The sequence below is a fragment of the Exophiala oligosperma genome, assembly GCF_000835515.1.
Source record: "Exophiala oligosperma strain CBS 72588 unplaced genomic scaffold supercont1.3, whole genome shotgun sequence".
Taxonomy (NCBI): domain Eukaryota; kingdom Fungi; phylum Ascomycota; class Eurotiomycetes; order Chaetothyriales; family Herpotrichiellaceae; genus Exophiala; species Exophiala oligosperma.
In genome coordinates, this window is record NW_015622820.1 from 2,108,919 (window position 1) to 2,135,622 (window position 26,704).

The 26,704-nt window shown below is 50.8% G+C and overlaps 13 protein-coding genes across 15 annotated transcripts; 6 read left to right on the plus strand and 7 right to left on the minus strand.

The window, feature by feature from the left end:
* Positions 1 to 29: 29 nt before the first annotated feature.
* PV06_03537 (uncharacterized protein) lies at positions 30 to 616 on the plus strand (the record flags this gene model as incomplete). Its single annotated transcript, XM_016404335.1, has 1 exon — positions 30 to 616. Exon 1 carries the CDS (start codon positions 290 to 292, stop codon positions 614 to 616), a length of 327 nt encoding a protein of 108 aa, XP_016265340.1. The 5' UTR covers positions 30 to 289.
* Positions 617 to 888: 272 nt separating this feature from the next.
* PV06_03538 (uncharacterized protein) lies at positions 889 to 1,588 on the minus strand (the record flags this gene model as incomplete). Its single annotated transcript, XM_016404336.1, has 4 exons — positions 889 to 922; positions 979 to 1,419; positions 1,457 to 1,479; positions 1,538 to 1,588. The coding sequence occupies 4 exons, from the start codon at positions 1,586 to 1,588 to the stop codon at positions 889 to 891; spliced, it is 549 nt and encodes a 182-aa protein (XP_016265341.1).
* Positions 1,589 to 2,019: 431 nt separating this feature from the next.
* On the plus strand, positions 2,020 to 4,287 carry PV06_03539 (uncharacterized protein). The gene is made up of 7 exons (XM_016404337.1): positions 2,020 to 2,450; positions 2,508 to 2,681; positions 2,744 to 2,974; positions 3,022 to 3,334; positions 3,394 to 3,493; positions 3,562 to 3,967; positions 4,055 to 4,287. Exons 1-7 carry the CDS (start codon positions 2,330 to 2,332, stop codon positions 4,126 to 4,128), a joined length of 1,419 nt encoding a protein of 472 aa, XP_016265342.1. The 5' UTR covers positions 2,020 to 2,329; the 3' UTR covers positions 4,129 to 4,287.
* Positions 4,288 to 4,622: 335 nt separating this feature from the next.
* PV06_03540 (uncharacterized protein) lies at positions 4,623 to 9,050 on the plus strand. Its single transcript, XM_016404338.1, has 2 exons — positions 4,623 to 6,299; positions 6,350 to 9,050. The coding sequence occupies exons 1-2, from the start codon at positions 4,738 to 4,740 to the stop codon at positions 6,999 to 7,001; spliced, it is 2,214 nt and encodes a 737-aa protein (XP_016265343.1). The 5' UTR covers positions 4,623 to 4,737; the 3' UTR covers positions 7,002 to 9,050.
* Positions 7,363 to 8,738, minus strand: PV06_03541 (uncharacterized protein; the record flags this gene model as incomplete). Its single annotated transcript, XM_016404339.1, has 2 exons — positions 7,363 to 8,322; positions 8,379 to 8,738. 2 exons carry the CDS (start codon positions 8,736 to 8,738, stop codon positions 7,363 to 7,365), a joined length of 1,320 nt encoding a protein of 439 aa, XP_016265344.1.
* A 202-nt stretch (positions 9,051 to 9,252) lies between the features above and the next one.
* On the plus strand, positions 9,253 to 12,320 carry PV06_03542 (uncharacterized protein). Its single transcript, XM_016404340.1, has 3 exons — positions 9,253 to 9,878; positions 9,998 to 11,794; positions 12,001 to 12,320. The coding sequence occupies exons 1-3, from the start codon at positions 9,303 to 9,305 to the stop codon at positions 12,112 to 12,114; spliced, it is 2,487 nt and encodes an 828-aa protein (XP_016265345.1). The 5' UTR covers positions 9,253 to 9,302; the 3' UTR covers positions 12,115 to 12,320.
* PV06_03543 (uncharacterized protein) lies at positions 12,301 to 14,591 on the minus strand. Its single transcript, XM_016404341.1, has 3 exons — positions 13,573 to 14,591; positions 13,139 to 13,433; positions 12,301 to 13,037 (listed from the first exon to the last, which is right to left on the minus strand). Exons 1-3 carry the CDS (start codon positions 14,374 to 14,376, stop codon positions 12,517 to 12,519), a joined length of 1,620 nt encoding a protein of 539 aa, XP_016265346.1. The 5' UTR covers positions 14,377 to 14,591; the 3' UTR covers positions 12,301 to 12,516.
* Positions 14,592 to 15,200: 609 nt separating this feature from the next.
* PV06_03544 (uncharacterized protein) lies at positions 15,201 to 20,353 on the minus strand. Its single transcript, XM_016404342.1, has 2 exons — positions 19,117 to 20,353; positions 15,201 to 19,063 (listed from the first exon to the last, which is right to left on the minus strand). Exon 2 carries the CDS (start codon positions 18,451 to 18,453, stop codon positions 15,292 to 15,294), a length of 3,162 nt encoding a protein of 1,053 aa, XP_016265347.1. The 5' UTR covers positions 18,454 to 19,063; positions 19,117 to 20,353; the 3' UTR covers positions 15,201 to 15,291.
* PV06_03545 (uncharacterized protein) lies at positions 19,153 to 19,998 on the plus strand (the record flags this gene model as incomplete). Its single annotated transcript, XM_016404343.1, has 1 exon — positions 19,153 to 19,998. The coding sequence occupies one exon, from the start codon at positions 19,153 to 19,155 to the stop codon at positions 19,996 to 19,998; it is 846 nt and encodes a 281-aa protein (XP_016265348.1).
* Positions 20,299 to 22,952, plus strand: PV06_03546. Of its 2 annotated transcripts, XM_016404345.1 has the most exons (3): positions 20,299 to 20,498; positions 20,550 to 20,672; positions 20,768 to 22,952. In XM_016404345.1, exons 2-3 carry the CDS (start codon positions 20,634 to 20,636, stop codon positions 21,443 to 21,445), a joined length of 717 nt encoding a protein of 238 aa, XP_016265350.1. In that variant the 5' UTR covers positions 20,299 to 20,498; positions 20,550 to 20,633; the 3' UTR covers positions 21,446 to 22,952. The 2 variants fall into 2 exon arrangements, with proteins under 2 accessions (XP_016265350.1, XP_016265349.1); XM_016404344.1 differs by having other exon boundaries at positions 20,299 to 20,672.
* PV06_03547 (uncharacterized protein) lies at positions 21,675 to 22,314 on the minus strand (the record flags this gene model as incomplete). Its single annotated transcript, XM_016404346.1, has 1 exon — positions 21,675 to 22,314. Exon 1 carries the CDS (start codon positions 22,149 to 22,151, stop codon positions 21,675 to 21,677), a length of 477 nt encoding a protein of 158 aa, XP_016265351.1. The 5' UTR covers positions 22,152 to 22,314.
* PV06_03548 (uncharacterized protein) lies at positions 22,559 to 23,834 on the minus strand (the record flags this gene model as incomplete). The annotated part of the gene is made up of 4 exons (XM_016404347.1): positions 22,559 to 22,967; positions 23,075 to 23,492; positions 23,573 to 23,607; positions 23,674 to 23,834. The coding sequence occupies 4 exons, from the start codon at positions 23,832 to 23,834 to the stop codon at positions 22,559 to 22,561; spliced, it is 1,023 nt and encodes a 340-aa protein (XP_016265352.1).
* A 280-nt stretch (positions 23,835 to 24,114) lies between these two features.
* On the minus strand, positions 24,115 to 26,486 carry PV06_03549. Of its 2 annotated transcripts, XM_016404348.1 has the most exons (5): positions 26,168 to 26,486; positions 26,032 to 26,099; positions 25,404 to 25,973; positions 24,237 to 25,334; positions 24,115 to 24,151 (listed from the first exon to the last, which is right to left on the minus strand). In XM_016404348.1, the coding sequence occupies exons 1-4, from the start codon at positions 26,424 to 26,426 to the stop codon at positions 24,366 to 24,368; spliced, it is 1,866 nt and encodes a 621-aa protein (XP_016265353.1). In that variant the 5' UTR covers positions 26,427 to 26,486; the 3' UTR covers positions 24,115 to 24,151; positions 24,237 to 24,365. The 2 variants fall into 2 exon arrangements, with proteins under 2 accessions (XP_016265353.1, XP_016265354.1); XM_016404349.1 differs by having other exon boundaries at positions 26,032 to 26,486.
* Between the last annotated feature and the right edge of the window lie 218 nt (positions 26,487 to 26,704).

Genomic DNA, 26,704 nt, shown 5'->3' on the forward strand with positions numbered 1-26,704 from the left:
TTTATCCTTGCGTTCGCGACCCTGCAACAATTACTACGACATGCCACAATATGTACTATCCTCTGAACACACAGACGGTCAAGGACACATCCTGACCGTTTTCCCTTCATAACTACACATTAGACGAGGTCATAGTGCCGAATCTTTCTTCACCATCATTACCTCCAGCCATTCCATCCGAACAACAAGCATCGATATCAACACCGGCCCTATCAGTCCTCCAGTCCATACTATCGTCTAGTGACAACCACCCAACCCAGATCTGTCCACAAACATCGATCGTTTAAACATGGTCATCATGTCTACCGCCTTACAAAGAAACTGGCAAATGATGAAGCAGGACTGGCCCTTGGTGTCGACCGCAGTGCTCTGCAATCCCGTCTTGGTTCTTCATGCTATGAACGGCCTACTCAGCTATCTCGACCCGGCTGGCATGAGTAACCCTCTCTTCAACACGCGGGTCAATCCTCATCTCGATGTTCATGCCGACGAAAACTTTACAAGAGTCTTTACTGCCGTCATAGTAATGGCGCAATTGGCAGCATATCGCTCGTTTCGAAACGATAACCGGAGTCATAAGAGTGGAAACGTTCCTCAACTACTTGACATGAATTGAGAGTATCAGGTATTGTGGCGAGGAGTCAACAAGGACACCCGAGGGCGGCGTTTCAATGTGGAGGCATGGACAGAGACCATGGGTGTTGAAATATCATTGTACTTAGAGAGAAGTCAAGGGGATATCATATTGTGAGCAAAAACATGTTATCGAACCCGAGTGCTCGCGCCTTAGCCGCCCTGTCAACCGAGTAGAGAGTTCAAGGAAAATGTTACACCATGAAATACCCCAACCACCGTACGAGATTGATTGTTCTGCGCTTCGTCCACCGTCTATTTGGGAGGATACTTGTTCTCAAACAGCCATCTGATATGTTGGTTAGCTTGCAAAATCAAGATAGAAACGAGAATGTGTAAACTCACTTGCTGCCAAAATAATCGGCCACAGCAAAGGCACCAACGCACCCGGCGACCGTTCCGGCGAGTTGCCAGTCCAATTTGCCTTCAGAGTGCTTCTTGTAGGCGCCATAGCCAAGAGTAGCTGCAGTGATGCCCCAGATCAATGCATTGCCGACAACCACAGGGTTGTCTCTGTTGTCGCTCAATTTCTTGCCATCCTTCTTCAATGCGTCCTTGACGGACTTGCCCTTGGTGGCAGCCTTTCTCTTGGCGATCTCAGCCTTCTCGGCTGCGATACGGGCCTTGTCCTCTGCTTCATGCTCGAGTCTTTCTGCCTGAGTCTCTGTCTTCACGGCTTGCTCTTGGAAATCGGACTTCACTGAGCTGACATGAGGGGAGTCGACGTCGATCAAGTTGGCGGATTCAGACTCAGAGGGAGCGAGCGAAGGAACTGGATGAGCGCGACTACATCGATAGGTTAGCGAAGTTCATAGCGACCCACTGCGGTGGGAAAAGAACATACGCCTGTGACCAAATTAGTATTGAGGTATTTTCACCACAGTAGGAACAGGCGTCTACCAACCTCTTCTGGAGACTGCTTAGGGCCTTTGGAAGCAATATCGGCGTAACTCATGGTGGGCGAAGGGATGCGAAAAGGAGGAATTCTTAGTCCGGAATGGGTTGATGGTTTGACAGGACGGCAGATGAGTTGATGCGAGGTAAAGGAAGTGTGGAAGAAGAACAAGAGCAACAAGCAAAAGCCTGTAGCTGGATGGTGTCGAAATCATGGCTTATGACGCAGGAGGCATCCTGGCATGTGAACTGGCCATCGACCCCCGAATTGGTTAGAATGGTACTATTAGAATATCTTGATTGGCCAAGTGTTTCTCCGACGAGCTTGGAGGCTTCGCCATTGGACGACCAGGTCGACCCATCAACCCGAGACGCAACACGTGACATTGGTGTTAGAGAAGGATGACTAAGTCGACTTGACCTGCTGTACTACTTCTGTGGATACTACGTCGTGCCGGTGGTGGAACGGCTACTGCAAGTCGATCATGGGCTCCTGTGGCTATGCTATGCAGACCACCAAGTCGTTCACCATCTCAATCTAACCTAGGTACACCAATTCCCATCTCCAACGAGAACAGCCTGATATCGGATACTAGGTCAGTCCCAACGTTAGCCACCTTCCTCTTTCGGTGCCGATACTGCGATAATCATGACAATTGAGTTGGTTGATATGATTCGACTTCTTGGGTCGCATCCCTTCGAACTTTGAAATCATGACGCTCGGCCTTCTCTCGTTGCTGCTGCCGCTCGCTTTCGACAGACAAATACCAATTATCTGGACCCTTGAGCGTTGCTGGCCTTCATGATGACGGACTCTGAGAAGTATCGTTACACCGGCCCTGGGGATGATGAATTTGAGCCCGAGGGCCTTTCCGCAACTCGTAGCGGACGATATTCAAATGGCGCTCCTGCTGGCTATCACGGTGCGTATCAGCTTTCAAGACGTCGTCGACGGAACAATATGACTGACATGCCCACAGCTCACGACGTTTTTGGCAATGAGGAGAATGCTGCCATCAAATACAAGACTCTCTCCTGGCCACTGGTTGCAGTGCTCATGATTGCCGAGATCGTTAGCAACGGCATGCTCTCGCTCCCTGCTGCGACGGCTGTTGTTGGCATCGTCCCTGGGGTCGTCTTGATCGCTTTCCTAGGTCAGTCTGAACCCCTCACGATACTAAACCACCGATGCTGAGACCAATGGCCGTCGCTCCAGGCATATTCGCATTGTATACGTCTCTTATCCTGATCGACTTCAAGCTCAATCACCCGGAAGTCCACAACATGGGCGATGCCGGTATGATAATGGGCGGTCCAATTCTACGTGAAATCCTCTCTGCAGGAACTGTGATATTCGCCGTCTTCGCAACTGGCTCGCAGCTACTCGCTGGCCAGATCACGTTGGGAGTCTTATCCGAGAACAAGCTATGTCTGATGCTATACACAGGTGAATCCACTCTTCGTATCTCAGCACTAGGCTTATTCTTGTCCAAGGGATCTTTGCCATCCCGACTCTCGTCCTATCTTTCCCAAGGACGCTGGACTCCCTCTCATGGCTCTGCATTCCATCATGTATCTGCATCCTCGTGGCGGGGATCGTAGGTATGGGAGCAGCAGGCGGCCACCCAGCACCCGATCGCCATGTTGACATCGCTCGATCTGCAAGCTTTTACGACGCCTTTGTCTCAATAACAAATCCAGTCTTTGCATATGCGGGGCACTTTATGTTCTTCATTCTCATCTCTGAGATGCGGAGGCCTCAAGATGCTAAAAAGGCCGCTTGGGTCTTGCAGGTTTTCGCCACTACGTATGCATGCCTGATGCATCTTGTTGATTCTCCACGTAGCTAATTGTACTATTTGACAGGTTTTATATTGTCTTCACGGTCGTTATGTACGTCTATCTGGGGCCATCCGTACAGTCTCCCGCATTCTCATCCTTGCCTACAAAATGGGCCAAAGCTACGGTTCGTTTTGCCCGCTGACTTCTCTAACCGCAACCGTCACGCTAATTCGCCGTCTCGGGAATGAATAGTACGGCATCGCCCTTCCGAACTTCCTCATCGCAGGTTCCTTATACTCGCACACGGCCGCGAAATTGTTCTTCATCCGCTTATTTCGCCGCACCCGCCATCTGCACGAGCATACCGTCCTGGGCTGGACGACATGGACCATTCTAATTATCCTCGCGAACGGAGCCGCGTTCGTTCTCGCGGTCGGTGTGCCCATCTTTGCATATCTCGTGTCCATTGCCGCGAGTTTGTTTGCTAGCTGGTACACGTATGGCATTGCAGGAGCGTTCTGGCTGTATGATTCATGGCATGGTCTGGACAAAGGCCGCTTAAGGGGCGTATATGGCATCACAGCTTGGAAGGGGAGTCCATTCAAGACGGTCCTGAACAGTCTGACGTTCTTGGCTGGGGCATTTATTTGTATTGCTGGTGAGTTCCCTTTATGCCCGAAACCTTGCTTGCATCTTGTCAGAAATGACTTTCACGAATCCTCCGAGGCTAATAGTTGTTTCGTAGGAACCTATGTCTCCATCAAACTCATCATTGATGCGTATAGTAGCGGGAGTGTTGGCGCGCCATTTGCATGTTGACGTCCATATCGACGAGCAGAGTTGGAAATATCGTGATGTAGTGCAGTCTACAGCTATGCCACCGGTTACTACTACGAGGAGAGAGGAGTCCATCATTATCGCCATATCAACACCACGTGCCTACATATATGCTCGCCTCTTTGACCTTTTCCATTTCTATGCTGTTTCTTTCATGATTGAACCTGGAATCTAGGTGTAAACTTTCTACTTGACCATAACTCTGGCATTGGCACTTTCCACGCTCATGATTAGGAATGGATTAACCATCGGCCGATCCAGGCCCCTTGTTGTCGTTCCATACATTTATGTTTCCCAGGATTTTACACTGTCATCATGCGAACAAAAGTGTCGAGTATGAAAGCGGAAGAAAGTCAAATGTTGCTTGGACAGACAATGTCTTGGCATACGTAAGTCATAGTCACGACTTCGTCACCAACATCAATATCGTTACATGCTTCATCAATTTTTCCTCGGATGCGTGCACTTGAGGAATGATACATATCTGAGAGTCGGTGTTCGAGTACTGTGCTATTGCCAACTCTAGCCAACTCAACACGATGATGCTGTCACTCCTTACCCCATGCACTCTTAACTAGTCACGCTGTCTCGATGCATGTCAAAGGCGGAACGATACTTTCTTCCAGCATTTTCATGGCGCTTTCATTTTTGGGTGCCCTTCTTGGGTACTGGGTAATTCTGAAACATACATCTCTTGTCGTAGGGGTATTCGCATCTTCCTTCTCAAACGCCCAAGCGCCTTTGGTCAGCACACCTCATGCGCTTGACCCCAATCTTACAAACACCATCGCTTCCGAGTTGATCACGCTTTTCTATAACGGCTCAGGATCAGTACCTGAATACGATAGGAAGTCGCCTATTCCAGATCCAATAACTCCGCTTCCGTCAGAAGCGATCGAGGATTCACTGTTGTCACAATTGGTGTCCATTGCCGATACTTCTTTTTATCCGGACAATTGCACCAAATGCCTGGCAGCGACCCAGTTGCTCCACGCGACAGCCATTACCCAGCCAGTGTCGGTGTTTACCAACATTTTAATCAAGACATGTAATACTTTGCCGTTTGTTAAAGGCAGTATTCGAGCCAAGTCATGCGAAGCTGAGTTCGGAGGAGTGGCTTCTTTTGGCCCATACCTTGCCCAGTTATTTTCGAAAATGAGCTTTGCTACAGGAGATATGCATTACCTGTGCTCTAATCTCCAGCCTCTCTGCGAGCCGTTACCCCCAGTCCTGATTGATGAGGACCTTTACTTCGACCCAAAGCCAGAATCTTCAGAGATTGCACCAGAACCATCAGGAAAAACCTTTGACGTTCTTCATCTCTCGGATTGGCACCTTGATCCTCGTTTCGATATCGGATCCGAGGCTAATTGCACTGGTTACCTTTGCTGTCGCCCTTATTCAGAGAATCGTGATCTTTCAACCACCCGCCGGAACGCGTCTTTACCTGCCTCGAGATTTGGTTCTTTTTTCTGTGATTCTCCCGCTGACCTCGCACTTTCGGCTTTTGACGATATGGACAAACTGATCAACATGGACGAACTTGCCTTTAGTATTTTTACTGGTGACATCGTGTCTCACGATCCGGAAGACACCCTATCACAGGATTATGTTACTTACGAGGAGGAAATCACCTACTTGGTCTTCAAGAAAATGTTAGGGAGTACACCAGTGTATGCAGCGCTGGGAAATCATGATACTCTTCCTGTGAGCTTCAACACACAGCACAACATGAACTCTGACCCAAAAAATTCCAGCAGCAACGTATATCAGTGGAACTACGATCTCGTTTCATCGCTGTGGATGGAACATTCCTGGCTTAATGACTCAGAAGCATCTTTCGCGAGGACGCACTACGGGGCTTATGCCACGACTACGGCCCAAGGCTTACGAATCATATCTCTCAATTCAGATTTCTGGTACAAGGCAAACATATTCAACTATTGGAATGTGACGAATCCCGATCAAAGTGGTATTTTGAAGTGGCTCGCTGATGAGCTATCGGCATGCGAGAAGCGCGGACAACGAGCTTGGATCATCGCCCATGTACTGACCGGCTTTGATGGTACTGCGCCTTTGCCGAATCCAACTGCACTCTTCTATTCAATCGTACGCCGTTTCTCTCCAGCGACGATCGCCGCCGTCTTTTTTGGGTATGCTATTCTCCACAAATGTCGGACAAGTTTGAACTAATTCCACGCAGGCATACGCACCAAGATCAATTCCAAATATTCTACGACTACCTGCCCTCCTCATTACAGTCAACTGAAGATGCAAGCAGACCTGCAGCATTGCGAGATACTACACAAGTCGACTTTAGTAAGCCTTTGCAGGTTTCATATATTGGCCCCAGCATTACACCATTGACCGGGCTGAACGCTGGCTATCGAGTTTACCAGATTGACTCAGAGACGTTTTCCGTCATTAATTCTCAGACTTTCATTGCCAACATGTCAAACAGTCTGTCGTGGAAGAAGCCTATTTGGGAGTTCGAGTACGATACACGCCAGGCGTATTCTGAGGCGGCTGTGGATGACAGCCAGACGCAGGACCCTGAGAGCCTACAGTGGCCCGCCACGTCACCATTAAACGCTACATTTTGGCACCTTGTGACCGAACGTATGCGGAAGAGTCCGGAAAGTCCTAGTTCCTCTTCTCCCTCATTACTGGACCTGTACAACATGTACGAGTCAAAGTCCAGTTCAGCAACGACACGACGTGGGAATGATAACACCAGCCCGGAGCAGAAGGTCTGCTTTTTGCGCGCTGGCAGCGGCTGGCTAGGACATCAGTGTAAGGAGCACTTTGGGACCGATGCCAGAGGCGAGAGAGAAAAGGCGTTCGGACTGGTGTAGGCCAAGCCAGAAACGCAACTTTAACCACCGTCAAGACGATGTGACCGTCATTTTGAAGTTCATGCAAACACCCTTAACCATTAGCGCCACTCTGGACGAAGCTGCCTCCTATAGCCATGGGGCATTTCGACTTCATCTTTTTCCTGACCAAGTGGACCTACAGGAACGGCTGTACATTGAACAGTCCCTATACATTTGCATCATACCTTTATGTCTATTCACTGTACCTTAAAATACAGACTTCGACATCTACAACTTGTGAAATAACTGAAAATTGCCCACCGCAACTGTACAAAGCCGAAGTGGAGAGCTTCATTACAAAAAAACGGACGCAATTTTGCTACAGCAGTCTATGCCAAAGTCACACCCTACCTCTGAGTCCTTTTGCAGTTGCAGCCTTACTGGCAAATGCAATACAACCACCCACCAGACACATGGTCCCACTGAAGACTGATACCTCCCAATATCCTCCGTAGTGCTGGACAAGGGCACCATTGACTGGAGGACCGATCAAAGATGCAAGTGATCCTATGGCCAGACCCTGACCCATGAATGTGCCTGCCTCCTGAGGATTGGTGGTGCAAAGAGTGAAAGCTGCCGTGGCCCCCGAAATGATAGTTCCCGAGGCAAAGCCAAAGAAAATCGCATATACCACCAACCCCGCGGTGCTATCGGCCTTTGTTAGGCAGAAGATCAAGATACCTGTCGAGAGGCCACCTGCTGCAAATATGTTCAACCTTCCGAATTTGTCTGCGAGTATGCCGGGAACAATTCGACCAAATGTTGAAGCTCCATTAAGGATTGCGAGGAGATACGAAGCCAGAGTGGGGTCCATGCCTCTAGAGACTGCATATGATGGGAGGTAGAAGAGTGGCGTCCACATCCCGATGAACATGAAGAAGAGGGCTCCAATCAGCAGCACAAAATTCGCTTGAGTAAAAGCTCTCCAGATGAAGAAGGTCGTAGCCCGAGGCGGCAGGCGGGGTTTGACAATTATGCAAGCAAATGCCATCAACGGCAGCAGCACGAATCCCATGATGCGCACCGACCACCCGAATCCCAGAGAGGAATCGTTTAGCATCTTGGACAGGGCGATCGGAAAGACAATCCCTCCAATAGACGACCCTGATATTGCCAGGCCGAATGCAGCGCCTCGCTTTTTGTCGAAGTACTGAGAGAGCGCTCCCAATGGTGGGAAAGTCAACAGCCCCAAGGCCAGCCCCAGTAGGACGCCTTGAGCCAGCATGAATTGCCAGTACTCCTTACAGATGCTGACCATCATCAAGGCAAACACAAACGTCAGTATGGCTGGGCGGAGGATCTGCATGCGCGTTAGCACGCCCATTTGATGCCGAAGAAGCAAAACCCGACACGTACCCAGATGCCGTACCGATCAAAGATTGGCCCAGCAACCGCACCCACGGCGAACTGGAGGAAGGCTGCTATTGATCCGATCCAGGCTATGTCGTCCGGTGACTTGTCTGTCAATTGATGTGATAGATAATATTCTTCGAAAACGCCGAAGGCGTTGACGAAACCTAAGGCCGAGAATGTAATGCAAGCTGCGCCGACTGTCACAAGCCAGGCCTGGAGGCCGCCGTCAGGGGGAGGGTCGAATTCAGGTTTCGTCAGGTCGCCACTTTGGGACTTTTCTTCTTGCCCAAGTTCGGGATCGTTGGAGGGTGCTTTTCCTTCGACGCTCGGCGGCGTCGGGGTTGTTTCTCGTTGAGACCCCATGGTAGGAGGTTGAGGTATATCGAGCGACGTTTTCTTCGTGGCCTCGGTCTTTTGGGCTTGTACAATGGTGGTAGGGTCCAGGGTTTTTTTTAGACAAAGGCAAATCGATTGTGGTACGGAGCACTATTGAAGTTTTTTGGGAGACGGGAGATTTAGTTATATACGGTGCTGCTGTCTTGTAACTTCCGGTGCCTTGACTTCGGACTCGGCCTGACTGCTGGAAGTGTACCTAACGGTATAGGTTATCTCCGAAGAGACATATAGTCGTACCCTCCGCGGTATGGAATGAAGCTGATCATTGGTGGTATTGGGGTGTCGGCGATATGTATCTCGGATTACGTCAAAGTACAAGTTCCGGTACCGCTATTCTAGTTACCAGTTGGCTGTCAGGAAGTCCCGGCATATTGTCAACCATAAGTATCAAAACGCAGAATTACGTCCGGGCCGACTCGGATAATCCGACATTAAGACGACTGTTTATCACCTCTTCCTGCATCGCTCATATCAGACTATGCGACAAATAAGTCCCTCGCCGATGAATAATTTCTGTCTAGTAACCTCACCATGATCCTGAGCACGCCTTCAGGTCAGCAACAGATGTCCGAGTCCGAATGTCGCCGACAACAAAGGAGAAGAAGAAGACCAGCAGTTACATGCACCGTTTGCAGGAAACGCAAAATCCGATGCAACCGCGAGTACCCTTGTAACAACTGCACTCGTTCGAGGGATGCGGTCTGCGTCTATGAAGAGTACCCTCCTCTCAAACAGCGATCACTCAACACAGGAAGAGAGCCGACTGTCAACGTTGTTAGTGGCCAGACATCTCCTGGGTCGACGGGGAACCCCCCTAGCATAACAACAAGCAGCACCTCGACGGCTCCCTATCACCCTGGTACTCCATTGTCGACAACGACGGCGACGGCGACGAACCTCCCCATCGATACTTTGATGATAGAAAGTCCCACCAGGACACTGGACCAGAGTAGTCGAGACATTGCACCGGCACCTTTGACTCGGGAAATACCTGACCCTGCACAATGTAGACAGGACTTTTTCGGCGAACCTCGAATACTTGGACGGACGGTGTTTCACAAATCCCGCCAGTTCGGTCAGAGTCACTGGATGAATGGTGTTGCCATGGTACGTACGTGCGTGCGTTGTGTGTCTGTCTTTTTTGACCTAGACTCATTACCGTTTCTTTCATATTCTGTCGTACTCTTCATGCCTCCCTCTAACTTTCCACAATGTGACATGACCAGTTCGGAGACTTATTACGTCTCGTCGAGTCTTATATGCGCAAAGAACCCACGGTAATTCCAGCCGGGTTGCGACGGTGCAAGGCGTTGGCAAAAGTCATCAAATCATCTCGCTTACCAGCATGGCCGACACCGCTCGGTGATGATCTACCGCCGCGAGAGGTCGTGGAACATCTCATCGACAATTATCTCGGCACGATCGAATCTGTGTATAGAATCATACACATCCCCACGTTCAAAAAGCAAGTTGCAGCACTCTGGACTTCTTCTTCTTCTTCTGCTGCTGCTGCTGCCGACGGTTCAACTTCAACTTCAACTTCTTCTCGTCGCGACACCGCTTTCATGGTTCAACTAAAGTTGATCCTTGCCATCGGCGCCACGTACGACCAGAACTTTGGCATGCGCACGTCCGCTATGCGATGGGTCTACGAGGCTCAGACCTGGCTGAATACACCAAACTCCAAGATCCGGTTGAACGTGCAATCCTTGCAGATCCACATCCTACTGATCGTGGCACGAGAGCTCGTGGACGTCTGCGGAGACTTGACGTGGATCTCGGCTGGCGAATTATACAGACGAGCGATCTACATGGGTCTGAACCATGACCGCCCCAATCCTACCGGGTCGACGGTATTTGCCACGGAAATGCGCCGACGGCTGTGGAACACGATCCTCGAAATATCTCTGCAGTCGAGCATGTACTCCGGTGGCCCTGTGCTTGTGTCCCCGGACGACTTTGACACGGAACCCCCCACCAACCTCGACGATGTCCAATTGGAGGAAAAGTCTCCCACTGTCTGGGCCGAGGAGGTACATACTCAAGTGTCGACGTCGATCGCTCTGCGGAAATCTTTTTCGGTACGTCTGGCCGTCGTCAAGTTCTTGAACGATCTCAGAGTCAACGGCCGATATGAGCCGATGCTACAACTGGACGGGGAGATGAGAGTGGCATACAAGACTCTCACTCGAACATTGCAGGGCATGCTGTCACCGTCGTGGAACCGATCTGTACCCAACAACTTTGAACTTTTGACCACAGACCTCATGATGAATCGGTACCTGATGAGTTTGCACGTCCCGTTCTTTGAACAATCAATGCATGAAGCCGCGTACGCGTATTCGAGAAAAGTGGTACTCGAAGCTTCCTTGAAGATATGGTACATGGCCTACGGGTCATCCTCTCAGCAAGTGGGCGGACGTGGTATTGTCGGTACACCACAATCCACTCAAAGTCAGAGTCAAAGCACGTCATCAAATTCTTCACCAGGTCTCGCCGCCACATCCGTATCCGGATACGGCTTCCACCCAGTTTACCGGAGTGGTGTCTTCCAAGCGTCGTGTCTGGTGGCCGCCGAACTTCGTGCCCAGCTGGAAGAGCGTGACGAGGCCGGCATGGGCTTCTTCACGCCCTTACGGCCCGACTTGTTGCCCGTCGTGCAGGAAGCCAAGGCCTGGTGTCTCCGCGGAGTGCGCATCGGCGAGACGAACGTCAAGGGGTACTTGTTTTCTTGCCTGATCGCCTCACACATTGACGCCCTGCTGCGCGGTATGGACAAGACCGAAATCCCGGGGTTCTTGTTGCAGGGTGCAGAAGAGGCCATGAGGGAGAGCATTGCGATATTGGAGGATCATGCTGGTGTGAGTCACACTCAGAACGATGATCGTCGTGATGATGAGAATGGTAATGGTAATGAAAATCGAGTTGGAAAAGAAAAACCAAGTCGTCAGAGTTCGGTTTTGGCACCGTCGACGCTGTTGCCGTTTGATGAAACTCTTTTACAGGACGACAATGCATTCATGGTGGGTTTTCTTTTTCTCGTTTCTTTCGCCCCATCGATCCTACTGTGATACACTTACACTACACTTCCGCTTTTTCTCCCCGCCCCCCCCCCTCCCCCCCTTTACCTTTCCTCCTGACTTCTAGTTTTCCCCATCACCCGTTCAAGCATGGAACGTTGCAATTCAAGAAGAAAAAAGACCAACAAATAATGATTTGTCATGGCTAGACTCCAGATGGAATGTTCGATTTCGGTGACATGGGTCTTACGGAATGGGGATTCGATGACGACAACAACAATAATGTTGATGATGAGTATCTTGCTGATGTTTCCTTTTGGTGATTGATGGCTTTTGAGACCATACGAGCTTGTTACTCGTCAGTGTGGTGTAGAGAAATAGACATTATACGGGCTACTCGAGTCAAAAAAAAGGGATGTGGTGATTGAACATGAAAGGTTGTACTTAATATGGACAGTACACTTTCTGTAACGAGACCACGGAATGATCACCTCGTGAGTACCACGGGACGCATGATGACTGTGTATATGGTAGTAATAATAATAATAATAATATCATGTTCTTTGGCTGATTACTGCCTTTCCCTCCTGCCCTCGTATATCGAGTCATGTGAAAGCAGAGAGCAATGCTGTAACATTCACAGGTGTGTGTATCAACCAGTTTGGTTCTCACGACCGGTTTTGGGTAAGATGGATATACTAGACGAGACAAGCACACTTCTTTTTTCACAACTCATCCCTTTTCCGGCTCGACCCTTTGGTTTGATCCCACTCCGTCAACCAACCCTGGACCCGTTTGATCTCCCACTCGTGGGCCGCCCTTATGAAGTCCGGTTCACCACTGATGTTCAGGATGCCCGAAGAATCCCAGTGGTGACCGGCACCCGTGATGAGCATTTGGTTCTCTCCGTACCGACGGCTGGCGTTGTGTCCGTGGTAGCAAACGTCCCTCCAGACGTCACTGCCACCGTCGATCAGGGCGAGTCGAGGAGCCGAAATGTCGAAATCTCCGTACATGTGATACCAAGTCAGGTTGGGCCCGTTCGGAGGAGGTACGGCTTGAGGAGACAGAGGTCCCTCGGGGAAGGCCCAAGTGCACCACTGTTGGGTGTAATTGAGGTCGATGGCCCGTGACAACAACGAAGGGGTCCCGTGAGGTTGCGGCATCTGGTAGGCCCCCAATTCGCTACACGTCGAGTACAAGTACGACCGGGAGGCCGAGTTGGTGGGGTCTGCGTAGAATGTTTCTGCAAACGAGAACCAAATAGTCAGTGACCAACGACCAGAAAAAAAAAATTGGCTGTTTGAGTATTTGCAAAAGTTCAGAGGCATGTGTCCCCAAACTTACCGTTTTGTGTAGAAAAACATCCTGGTGTGGTGGTGTCGATCAGATCAGGACTTGGACATGCGGGTAGGATCACGGTCTTGACGTAATTCGCGTAAGCTCCTAGTCCTGTCCATGCCGAACCGTTGGTGTAATTCGACAATTGTGTGTCGACGGCAGTGATACTCGCCGGAGCGTTCATGTCGGTGATGTTGTTGCAAAAATTGAAAAAGTCGGGGGAGTCGTAAGCCGGCCACCAATTCAGTTCTTGCCATGTGTTTGTCGGGTAGTTCATTGGACCACCTATTGGGAATGCGATCTGGAACAGCAGATCTTGTCAGCTTGATATAAAACGCATGAAGACATCTTTTTCTCTCTCTCTCTGGTCCTCAACTTTGATGGGAAACTCCACACTCGACCAGATCAGATGGCAGGCAGGAAACAAAAAACCCCCTTACAGTCATTGCAAAGTCTCCCAAACTACTCAGAGACCCCAATCCAAAGATTTCTTTCACCTGTTGAACGGCTTTTGTGTTTTTGGTTTGAATCAAATGGTCAATCTTGTCGATGATTTTGTTGATCCTGGTGATGCAATCCTGAGGGCCGTTTTCCTGGATGGGGTTGTACCATTCCGGGTACCCGTGTACGGCGTGGACTACACCAGAGGCCGCGATGCCACCCCACAGGACATGGCCGTACTGGACGACGGAAAATGCGGTCTCGGCCCCTGCGAGACTCCCACCGTACAGGATCCACGGGGTGCCGGGGGCGGTGAGGTTGCCTCCTCCCGGGACGTTCGGGAACGTGGCGCGTTGAGCAAAATACGCATTGTCGGCGATGGTCTGTTCGTTGGTCAAGAACCTCAGGTTGTCGGTGCTCGAGTTCTCAAAGGGATAACTCTCGCCGTAGTACCTGTTCTCCAAAATCACCCCCAGACCGCCGGTGGCGTTCATGAGGATCTGTACGATACCGGTCTGGAGGTTGCTGAACCTCGACTCTCCGTTGACCTCGCCTCCGATGTACAGAAACACCGGACCCCCCGGCTTGTAGTACGTCGGGTCGAACCAGTACCTTTGGGTGAAGGTCGCGTTGGTGTTGGGTTTGTAGCGGGCCGAGTGTGGGAAGTGGTCGATCAATTGGGTGAAATTGTACGCCGTGTAGTTTGTCGGTCGACCATCTTCACCCAAAGGTCCGATCTGAGCTGCGGTGAAGCCAGCAAAGGCTGTCGCCGTGACCGTGGCGAAGATGCTGGACAGACGCATGATTGTTTTTGGACGGTCCGACAAGATCAATCAGTCTTTCTTCAGAGAAGGTTGAAAACTGATTCGAGCAAGTTCAACAATAAAGAAGTAACATTTCGATTCTGTCTGGTTTTATACGGGGAAAGTCAAAAGAGGTGACATTTTCGGTTTCTGCCTGTCTTTTAACTGGCTTCCCTCGCTACAGTCCATACCACCACGGATCGTCGTGATACGAGTACGTCCGGCCGTTGTACCACACGACACAATCCCCGAGCATCACCATGCGTGAATGTAGCGCCGCCAGGTACGTCATGTGGAGATGCAAGGGGATGAGAGAAACATTGCTCGTATGCAAAAGCTAAGAGAAAGCTTGCTGATGCTTGCCCGGACGTTGGGACCTTGTTGCGATAGCTATCAGTGCCACCCGGAGCTTTGTCATTGGTTGTGATCCCAACGTTACCTTTTGCCCTTGTGACGAAGATCTTGACCAGGCCTGGGATGGAAGAAGTGCGGGAACGGCGAACATGATATCCAGGGTTGCATTCTGGGAGGCCTTGGGGCTCATTGACTCATTCTTCGGCAGAGCTAGGAACACACTAAGTAATCGTCACATACCGTACTCAACTCACCTGGGGATCTAGGGAACGCCGCAAGGATCAAGGCTCTTCATCATCGCGTGATACCCTGGGAGGATCAAAGGATCGCGGATTTTACCGTTCGGACGCTCTACCAAGGTAGATACCATTATCAGACGGTGTGACCTTCGATAAGATATGATTCGATGGTCTAGACAGAGCGATGAATTGTGGTGATAATCAGAAGAAGCTCTTGGTCGGTTGGAGTGATGAGGATGGCGAAACAGGTTCTATTCATGTACAAAACGGCAACGCGCCATGTCTATGACAGTTTTGATCGTTGACAGGTCTAGAAATTCTACTAGTAAACTTCAAGAACGTATCTTCCGTCGTCCTTCAACTTCATAATCTCTCTGGCTGAATCAACCTTCTTAGCACCGGCAGCCTTTGCATCCTTGGTGATGGCCTCCTCCAAGACATTCGTCACATCGGGAACAGGCCAGGTTGGACCACAAAGGTAGAACGCACCCTCTTCCTTGATGTAAGCTTGAGTGATATCATCCAGAGTCTCCCTCATCCTATCCTGGATATAGATCTTTTGAGGTTGATCACGAGAGAACGCTCGTCCTAGCAGGGTAATCACACCAGCAGCCTGGTATGCCTCCCACTCTTCACCATAGCAGTACTCCTCACGTTGGTGTCGCGATCCCATGTACAGCAAGACAGACCCGATTTCTTTGCCCTGGGCCTTCTCCATGGCGCGGTGCTGCACGAAAGCTCTGAAAGGAGCAAGACCTGTACCCAGACCAGCCATGATGATAGGTTGCGTCGACTTTGGAGGTAGTTTCATGACGGATGGCTTGACGCTGACAGTCACAGGAGCACCGACCTTGAGGTTGCTCAAGTACTTGGTGGCCTGGCCGAAACGGTCACGGCCCTTGGGATCGACCCAGTTGACCACAACGACCATGAGTGCGACCGACGTGGGTGTGACAGCCTGGCACGATGCGATCGAGTATTCACGACGCTTCATCGGCTGGACGATGCGCACAATGTCATGGAACGATGGGTGTGCTGATGGAAACTCAAGGAGTACATCGGCAAATGTCACAGTATCGACTTCAGCGCGGCGTTGGAACTCCTTGAATCCCTCTGGTCCGGCAAGAGTGAGCAGGTTCTTCTTCTCATTCTCATCGTCCGCAAATTCAGCAAGCGCTTCATAAAATTTCTTGGGTGGACGGCCGAAGATGTCAACGTTCTGCATCAGAGCTTGGTAGATGGTCCTGTTCTCAAAGATCGATGGGTCGTCTCGGGATGCAACTTCGACGACATCTTCAGCATTGAGGTCATACCACTTGATAAAGTTCATGACCTGATCATGATCATTTTCGGCGTGGACACCGAGCGCTTCACCAATGTCGTATTTGAGACCTGAAGTACCGAGGTCGAATTCAATGTGGAAAATGTTTCGCTCGTACGTGATGGGCGTGAGACGGCGATTCTCCTTGACGCGCACGGTAAATGTCTTCGTTGGCAGCTCTGGGCGCAAGGTGTTTGCGGTTTGGTACGCCTCCTTGAACAAAAGGCCCTTGGCTGCTTTTTGCCAGCTGCGAAGGACAGAAGGAGGTTCTTCTTCAGTCTTGTCGAATGGTGCGAAACTGTTTGATAGAATGTCGGTTGCGAGGCTTTCCCTGATCTCAGCCTCAAGCTCGGTCCATTCCTTAGGCACCTCGATCTTGCGAAGAGTATGTTCTAGATCAGCGGCAACTTGCTCGAGAGTCTTCACATCGCTGTTGATGGTGGCGAGCTTCTGGAGACCAATCTCTTCTGACTTGCCAAGTGCCACGCGGAGGAAAGCAGTTTGAACTGTGAGAGTCTCAAGTTCGGCGTCTTCGGTGTTGAGGCCAGTGTTCGCCGAATTGATGAGGTATAAGTTGAGGGCATTCCCGGCGACGGATTTCTTGAAAGAGGTCGGAAGTTTCTTCTCAACATCTTCGTCCTTGATGCCTGGAAGCAGCAGGATGACATTGCCACCGCTCTGAACGGAGTTCAGAACATCAACCTTCTCCAGGAGCTTGACGTCGGAAACCACAATAGTGTTCGCTGCAGTGACAGGGTACGCGGCGTCAACGGTCATCGAACCTTTGCGGATGTCAATCCTGTGCGCGCCACCCTGCAAGAGATTGTCATGGGTAGTGTTGACAGTGACATTTTGAGCCGAATCCTTAGCGAGAGCTTGAGCAAGGAAAGATGCCGCGGCCGCGGACGGCGCATCATCGACATTCCAGAAAGTGTATTGCTGCACCGAATCGTCGAGAGACGAGGCGAGGCCTTGATCATCAGGAGTTTTGCCAAGCAGTCTCTGGAATGTAGCCGAGATAGAGGAAGGTGTCCAGCGCTCAGCACGAGCATACTTCACCTCGCGGACCTCGGGTACATCATGAAAGGAACTTCCGTAGGAGACGGACGCCAGGACATCTTCGAAAAGCTGTGAATGTGAGCCAGCTTCTTGAACAGCCTGGGCATCAGCAACCTGTCCGAGGACGCCCACGACTCTGACACTGCTAGGCAAAAGCTTCAAGAACTTGTCCTCAGCGAAAGGTCGATAAAGTCTGACATTGATGGCGCCAACCCTGCTACCGGATCGAGCCAAAGAAGCGGCGGCCTGAGATGCCAAAGACGACTCGACTGAGCCAAAGGTGACGAGAACCACTTCTGGTTGTTCGTGACCAGAGTACTCAAAGGGCTTGTAATCCGTCCCGAGCTCTTCATTCAATGCCTTCAACGTCTTGAGGGCTCGACCTTCGGAGGTCATGTGCTTTCGGTCCTCTGCGGGAACAGCATTGAGAACCGCACGGTATGCAGCTGCGAGACCAGACTTATCGAGGATATCGATGACTCTAGTGGTCTCCCGGCCGACCCTCTGACCGTCATACACGTGAAGCGTGGGAAGGTCTTGCGCCAAGAGGGTCGCAAGGAGCGACATATGTTGCGCCTCATGAGCAGATTGTGAGGCCACCAATCCCAATCCCAAATCTTCCGCTGTGGACAGGGCTGTAGCATAGTCGGAGACCAGTCCACCGTCTTGTTCGCCCTCATAGTCCAAGGCTGCAATGTGAGCGACAAATGGGTTGCTCACAGAGTAGAGGAGAGAGAGCTGGTCGAGTACAGGTCTCAGAAAGGTCAAGGCTGACGACGGGGCAATCAAGCCCTGCGGGATATGTCTCTTCTTCAGGTCGAAGTCTTTGGAGAACATGTAGCCGAGAGCAATCGACCCTGCTCCGTTGCGTATCTGCATGGACTGGACAGCAGTCCGGTAGCCGTTCGCGTTCGTCTCTTGCGCCTCGGCCCACGCGCGTGCTGCAACATCGAGGTCGAAGGTCTCCGGGGAGTAGGAAAAGATCTTGTCCGAGAGAGTATAGGCGACTTGCTGGACAAGAGTCTGAGCAGTCAGGTAGGTAGGTCCTGCAACCGAAGCCAGGGGCGGCGACTGGCCGAAAGACTGTCTGTTTGAGGAGGCCATTTCAACTTCAGATCTCGATATCTCCTCTACAAGGCCACTGTTCAAAGCAAGGGCCTAACTGTGACTTCCTGGAGGATGGGAAAGACGGAGGAGTGAGGAGGAGGTATTCGTTCTCCTCCGTAAGAAATAATTTCAAATCCACGGCGCCCGTCCGGGCGACATCGCCCGCTAGCCACAACATTTTCCTGCGCTCTGGACCGGCAGTAGATGAGGTGATGCTGCCAACTGAGAAAAAAAGTGGAAAGCGTCGATTGCGTGCTCGAGCACGTGATCAACGCTTGACAAGGCTGAGGCTAGAGTCAAGAAGATCGCCACAAGGCTGAACTAGGCCATAATGAGCCTAGATTCAAGGACGCTTTCGATGTACGCTCTTCATTCGGTTCAAGGCTATTTTTGCAAGTGGTTGTCTGCCTCGAGCTCAACATAAAATCCGTCGACTCGACATGACAAGGTGAGAAAGAGGTCGAAAACCACTGCTGGTTTTGGCAGTGTAGCTGACCTCAATGTCGATCAATCTTAAGGAAAGTTGGACGCCTTACTCGCCTGTAAGGCCAAGGCCAGTTTGTGCCACGTTGAAGCCGATGTTGCTCGGGGTTTGTGGAACGTGACACTGTTATAACTATCTCAGCATGTTGTCGCTCTAGAAACATTCTTTAATCTCACCTGTTGAATAAAGTGTTATCCTCGCCTCATTGAGCCATGGCGACCATGACTGATCAAGTTTGTCGATTCATCTACCCTGTAAAGACGCCCAACAGGCCACCACGTCCTGCAAATTATCCGATGCAAGTCCTGGCTCTCGGTCTTCCACGTTCTGGCACCGACTCTCTGAAACTCGGTTTGGAAAAGCTCGGATACCACGACATCTGGCACGGCTTCAACCTGCCCTCTTCGCGTGCCAATGATTGTCCCCTGTGGCTCCAGCTGCTTCAAGCCAAAGAGCGCGGCGACCAGCGCTTGGCGGAAAGTTTCGACTGGGATAGGCTGCTCGCCGAGTGTGACGGTATCATGGACATGCCTCCGCTGCTGTTCGCCGAGGAGTTACTGGACTTTTACCCTCACGCCGCGGTCATATTGAACAGGCGAAGAGACATGAACGCATGGCACCGTAGCCTGAACGAAGCAGTCGGGATGACCATTGGGAGTTGGATCTTTTGGGTTTTGAGCCGTTGGGATGCCAGGATGTATTGGTGGTATCGGACAGTGGTGCTTAGCATCTCAATGATGGGCAAAGGACCAGGAGGATTCCAGCAAAACGGCAAACAGTGGGCAGAGGATTACTATCAAAATTTGGAGTCCAAATTGAACAATGAAGGGAGAAAGTATCTAAAGTGGGAAGTACAGCAAGGCTGGGAACCGCTATGCAAGTTTCTGGACAAGCCAGTGCCAGACGAGGAGTTTCCGTGGGAGAATAAGGCCGGAGCGGAATTCCAGAAGAAGGTCGAGGCAGCCGGAATCCGTATGGCCATCAGAGCCTTTCGGAACATGGTGATAGCAGGGGTGATCGTTGGTGGTAGTCTAGCCTGGTGGTGGGAGTCGGCATGATCATCTTGGACGGTCTTGACTGGAGAGCAGTGACCAGCAGGATGTATTGGACAACGACGTCAGTTTACATTCAGACGAGGCAATCGAGTCGGAGATTCGTGCGTCGAACAGAATTTCCAACCTGTTTCGCCGATCGACATTGTGTGGTCATCCAGTAGCATGCTGTGTCAGCAAGCCCTTTATTTCGCTCGATTGACGTTTAGCTCGCGTTGCACCCGTTGAAAAGACGAGTACGGGTCGAAGCGAAGCGATGATAGAGGTTCAACTATACCGTGCTCGTAGTCCCATACGAGATTAATCATGTCTTTTTGATGAGCGCATTTTGTAAAGAGTTAATTACCGTGGAATATTCTTGATGCCGAGGTTTCAGCGTAAGTGCGTAGCAAATGCCTGAAAACAAGAGCGGTAGAACTTTGTCCGCGTTCATCCGGGGGCTTTGACGTTATCATTTCACAACCAAGATCCGGAAGTAGGCAGACAGCAACAGCACGCAAAGATAGGTATATAAAGACCCGGCCTTCTGCATCTCCTGAAACTTGACAAGAGACAAGCTTCATACTACGAACATACATCACCTACTCCGTTCCCACCACGCATACGGAGTACCGTCTACAGAATACGCTCACAAGAACACAATGGCTACCGCCCTCGTTGTTGGCTGCACCGGCCTCATTGTGAGTCTCTCCCCAAAACTTGCTCTTTTCCATTGCGAGGCGCATGTGAGAGAGCGTGGGCGGGATTTCCTAACGTGTGTCTTTCTGTCATTTAGGGATCCCATATCCTCTCGATTCTTCGCGCCGGCGGCAGTCCATCGCAATACACCAGCCTCGACACCATCGCCCGCCGCTCACTCCCAGCCCCGGCCGAGTCTGGTGTCGTCCCCGTGAACGAGGTGCTTGAAAAAGACACCACCAAATGGGGCGAGCACATTTCCGCACTCTCTCCTCCCCCAGCGGCCGTCTTTTACGCACTGGGCACGACTCGAGCGGCAGTGGGCGGCTTCGAGAACCAAAACAAGATCGAACACGAGATGAACCTCCAGGTCGCAAAGGCTGCCAAAGAAGCGGGGACAAAGACGTACGTGCTCATCAGTAGCACGGGGGCCAGCGCAGGCTCCATGTTCGGATACCCCAAGATGAAGGGCGAGATCGAAGACATCGTCAAGGCTCTCGAGTTCGAACACACAATCATCGTCCGCCCGGGTCTCATCGTCGGCGAACGTGAACAGAGCAGAGGTGTCTTCGAGGCCGGCCTGAGATCTTTCGCGAATGGACTGGGACATCTACACAGCTCCTTCAAGGATTCCTGGGCTCAAGACGCAGAGACGATTGCAAGAGCCGCCGTCGCCGCTGCAGCCGAGGTCGAGAAAGGTGAGGTCAAGGAAAAAGTTTGGATCCTCGCACAAAAAGACGTGGTCCGTCTGGGAAAGACGGACTGGAAGGCATGAAAATCTTGTGTGAGTACGACTAGTATTGGTTTCACGAAGGGGAGTTTGTTTTTGGGACTTTTTTTCCGCGGCCTGTGATACCCCAGTTTTTGAATATCTCATGTAACCTACAACTAATGTCCTGATACATAACTGTCGACTTGGTTTTTTTTTCCGCCAACGAGAATGATATTGGAAAACATATGTACAAGGACCCCCCCCCCAAAGTTTTAGCCCGTGCAGCAAACAATCACACACTCTGTTCTCCTTTACCGGCCTCACCACCCCCGGCTCGTCCACCTCCTCCCTCGGACATCTTCTTCTTGGACCCACCCTGCTCTTCCGCCGTCGGCTGGCTGAGGTCCGGGTTGGCGGGGCTAGAGTCCAAAGGGTTGACCTGGTTCCCTTCTCCGGCCTTCTTTCGAGCCTCTTCCGGGTCGGTGATGTTGGGATCGAAAGCCGCCTCTTCGTTCGCCGCCGTGGTGTCGTCGGTGCTCGACTTGGCGTACTCGTTCGCCTCTGGGTTCATCTTTTCCCGGTCCAACTGTGCATCTCGCTGAGGGTGTGGATGACGATCAGGATCTTGACCTGACGCGAATCCATATGGGGCGGTTGTGGATAGCGGTCGAGCGTTTGCTCTGCTTCTTATCGTTTGAGAGGAAGGAAGGGATAATCTCGAGGACCTGAAGCCCCTTGAATATCGGAGGAGTGATGAGAAGGGTGTCATCGTACTCGTGGTAGACTGTGAGTTCTGTGTGATTCCGGTAGGTAAGGAGGTAAAGATATACGGAGTAGTGCTCGATAGGAGCACCTGTGGACGACGAGAACGACTTGTCAGGTATTTAGTTGCTTCCTTATCTCTTTCAGGCTCTTACAACCTTCAATCACAGCATTAAATTTGTGAGAAGAGAATGAAAGGGTGCAAAACATGTTCAACTGGTGTCATTGATTGTCTTTTTGCACCACCTACAGCGTATAAACGCAAGTGACGTCAAGTGACATGGAGACGGATGTTTTCTCCAGCTACAAAGGAACGAGTTGTCTTAAGATTCCCCCACAATCTTCTCCTCGTACGGATAGCCATCAACATTCCACTCCCATAACAAACAATTTGGCCAGGCGCGTATTTCATGGCTAGTTTCGTGCCTCCAACGGCAAAACATGTGGCGTGGGACCTTCGGGCACGACACCGGCCGGGTTCAAAATGGTCAAACTCACGAAATAATGGTTCTTGATATGCTCAAAACTGGTGGTGTCCTTGAAAGCCGGCACGGTCCAATACAAGTTCCTCAACCATTTGTGGATGTTAGGGTATTGATACCGAATCATGCCCTTGTTCGTCTTGAAAAGAGACACGTAGACCGGGTCGAATCGGATCATGGTGACATACAACCGAATATCTGCCTCTGTGATCTCGGCACCGAAATAGTAAGGTCCAGGACTGCTACGTGAAGCAAGATGAGATTCGACCTTGTCCAAATGATTGAACAAATTGCTGACGGCTTCGTGATACACTTCTTGTGTTTTGGCCAAACCACATTTGCTGTGGGTGAATCAACAACCCCGGTGGTCAGCACCTCAGTTGTCTGGGTAAGGAGTATGTAGGAGGTCAAGAGATGGGAGGTAGTAGGGAAGTCAACAAGTACTCACTAAACTCCATTATTGATATTCTCATATGTCCAACCATTGGCTTCGTCGATCTTCTCCCTCAATTCCACAGGATACAAATCCACGGCTCGCTTGTCTTCCGGCAAAAGGTCGTCAAACTCGGTGTAAAGCATACGGATGATTTCGCTACTCTCGTTGCTCACGATGGTCTCGAGTGTCTTGTCCCACAACACGGGAACGGAAAATCGTCCCTGGTAATCCGGGTTGGCTCTCAGGTACAACTCCTTGGGTCTTTTGACGTCCGAGTGCAAAGGGTCAGGAGTACAGTCGTCCATTGGAAGTTTCTCGTCGGGTGTGACGAACCGCCAACTGTCCGTCAGTGACATGTGCCAGTGCACCGACGTGACCGATATCAAAGACTCGAGACCTTTGAGTTTCCGGACGATCAACGTTCGGTGAGCTTTCGATACTGGTCAGTCCGTCTGATGTCCACTTTGGGACTTGTTGTATGTCATGCATGTGTGTCATGTTTGTACTCACCCCATGGACAGGCATAAGACACGTATAGATGGTATCTATATCGACGCCAGAGAATCAGCCTGGGCCCTTTCTGTCTCTTTTTTTTTTGGTTACCAACGAACCTGTTCGCTTCTGGAGGGAACCTTGCCCCGGGATCTCGAGAGATGAAATTTCGAAATTGAGCCGGTGGTCGAACGAGTTCGCCCTTCTTGCCCCATAAACTTGCTGGGAGGGAATTCGTAGTCGTATTCGAGTTCGAGTTCGAGTTCGAGTTCGAATCCATCTTGAATTGTTCCTAATTAACCAAACTATGACTAACCAATCCCGACTTCATTGTTTGCTTGTACTGATATTGTAAAGTGATTAGGCCGAGTCGAGGGTCAGCGGTGCCCTTTTTATTGTTAGAAGATCATCCGTACTCGATGGTCCTGCTTACCACCTTCTTACGAACCATCAACCCCCCCAAAGTACGGGAGCACGAGTGTACGGAATACTCCAAAAAGAACCCACTTCCATAGAAAGGTGCGATTGTAATTGGTCATATTGGTTTCGTAAACACTTGACCTTCTCTCGACCGAGACATCACGTGAACGATACACGCTGTACCAGTAGGTGTTGTTAATACCTCGATATTGTAAATAAAGAAGGGAAAGAGGGAACAGTTTCAGGAAAGGTTACCACTTGCTTTGTCATATCCGGGTACATTTCTATCCTTACAATGTCCAACAACTGACTATAATCCAACATACTTGGTGAGAGGTATTGTACATCCGTATCCCACACAAGAACAAAAACAGCACCCACTTCGTCGTAATCAATACTTGAGACGAATGCCATTTCTCTTTTCCTCTTCCCGATGTTCAAACATGACTTGAACACCGACGAAGAGCGCTCCGCAAGCACCAAGCATGAACATCGCACCCTGCCAACTCCCAATGATGCCGTGGACGAGACCCATCAGCCCATCCAACCCGACGGCAAACCCTACGAGATTCGCCGCCATCATGAGGAGGATATTGGCGACGGCGCCTATTCCGCAAATGATCCGGTAGGCGGTCGGCCTGTTCTTCCACTTGGATTTGGGAAACGCCATGCTCCCCAGAACTTCTGGCAGGACGAACAACGTGACGAGCCATCCCCACATCAGCAGCCGTAGATTGATATCGTGCCATAGCGCCACGAACGTAAAGACGGCGAGCATATTGAGCAAGCCTCGGACCACTCCAGACCCTCCACCAGGACCACCGCCGAGTGGGATGTAGACGTAGCGGACCGTCCATCTGTTGAAACTTCGGTGCCACGATCGCCAGAACCCAAAGGCAGAGTAGTTGTCGCTCATGCACCGGACCATGTTCTCCGGCGGGTCTATGCCGTCAATCAATGCCCAGAGTCTGAAAAAGCGCCATGGGATCATCAGCTTCAACCAGATGATGTGCAGGTTGAAATACGCTAGCATGGCAAGCTGGAATGGCGTGTACGTAGACCAGTCAGGTTTGACTTGAGAGATTGCCACCACATACGCCGTGTGCAGGAGAAACTCCATGCAGAACAGGGTGAGCAGGAAGCGTATGCCGTAGAGTGTTGTGCGCCTGGTCGTGATCGACGGTGCTTGGTACGAGGATTGGGAGATATAGTCGTTGAAAGTCAGAATAGGTCCAGCGAGGTATAGTGGTGGATATAGGATGTAAGCGATGTAGATGCGGAATGACGCGAATGTCCACGCCGGAGCGGGCATGGCGACACGGTCTCGCTCAGACAACGCTGCGGGGTCAAGTTGTTTCTTCTTGACATTGTCAGTGCTCAGGATCTCCTCGGTGTGTTGTTGACGGAGCACGGGAGAGATATGGCTTACCTCGATGGGACTCCCAGCCCGAGACCTGTCCAAGGACCAGTAATAGTCAAAGTTGAACGAGATCATTCTCAGGATCGTGATTTTGAAAAGAACCTCCCATCGCGGGTTGAGTCCACCATATGAGTCGAGTGTCTTTCCCCATTCGACGGCAGAAGGGACAAAATGGGCTAGAGCATTGCCTACGCTAGTGTAACGATAGCCTTGCGTGAGCTCGTTTGCGAAGAGGATCGTAATGTTGAACACCCAAGTCGTTACTGGAACAGCGTTCCGAGGAAGAGCCGTTGCGATTTTGTAGTTGACGAGGAGGATCAGGAGGATCTTGAGCATAGACGTCCCGTTGAGAGCAGATATATAGATCAAGGCCGCCCAGAAATCGAACGAAGTGCGTCGTCGGAGCCGCTGTTCAGCAATGTGAGTGCTAGTGATTTGCTTTGCGTCGTTACTGCCGGTCAGGGTCGACGGAGTTGAAATCCACTCATATATCCGCCGTAGCATCGGATGGACAACAACAAGAACGGCAAGGTATGGTATGTTGTCCCGGAAGCTGGCATATTGGCCATCTGAATTGTCCTATATTCTACATAAGCCTTGCTGGAATGGATTGAGATGGTTGAAAGCATCTACGTACCACTTTCCTACCAAACAGCCAACCCTGTGAGAGCAAATGTTCGTATTTTGAGTAGTTGGGGGACTCAGCTATACCACCGCCGTCAGATTCTCCTTCGAGATGTGTGCCGACATGAAGCCTGTGGATTGTGTCTTACGCTGGGAAACCTCCACTACAGCCCAGTACATCTGCGGCACGCAGAACAGAAACACCAGGGCATAAAAGTAGAACTCTGGTGTCCGCCATTTTGAGGGAGAGATGTCTGTAGGTGTGCTGGGTTTTCCATCTTTTTCAACTGTCGCCTTGTTCGAGGCATTCCCGTTCACATGTTTCAAGGAGGTCGAGGAGGAAGTGGTGAAGCGGGTGTCAAGTATGTCGAGAGAGTAAAGCTCCTTGAAAAATGAGGCGATGGTCATTTTGTGCAAGACATCCTACCACCATACAATCTACGGTAGTAGCTCGAACGCAGTTGGAACAGATTATGTGTAATGTCTAGAAATGTTCTTTGGGCTTCGCGCAGTCGCGTGTTTGAGATGCTAAAGCAGCAACCTCGGTAAGTAGCCCTGCTGCTTTTAATAGAATCTATCGAACTATTCTGCACAACTCCTGTTCTTGTCAGTGTCCGTTGGCAACTAGAGCATGGACACTTAGAAAACGAGCATTGTACCGAAGAACTTGACTTACGGGCGCCGTC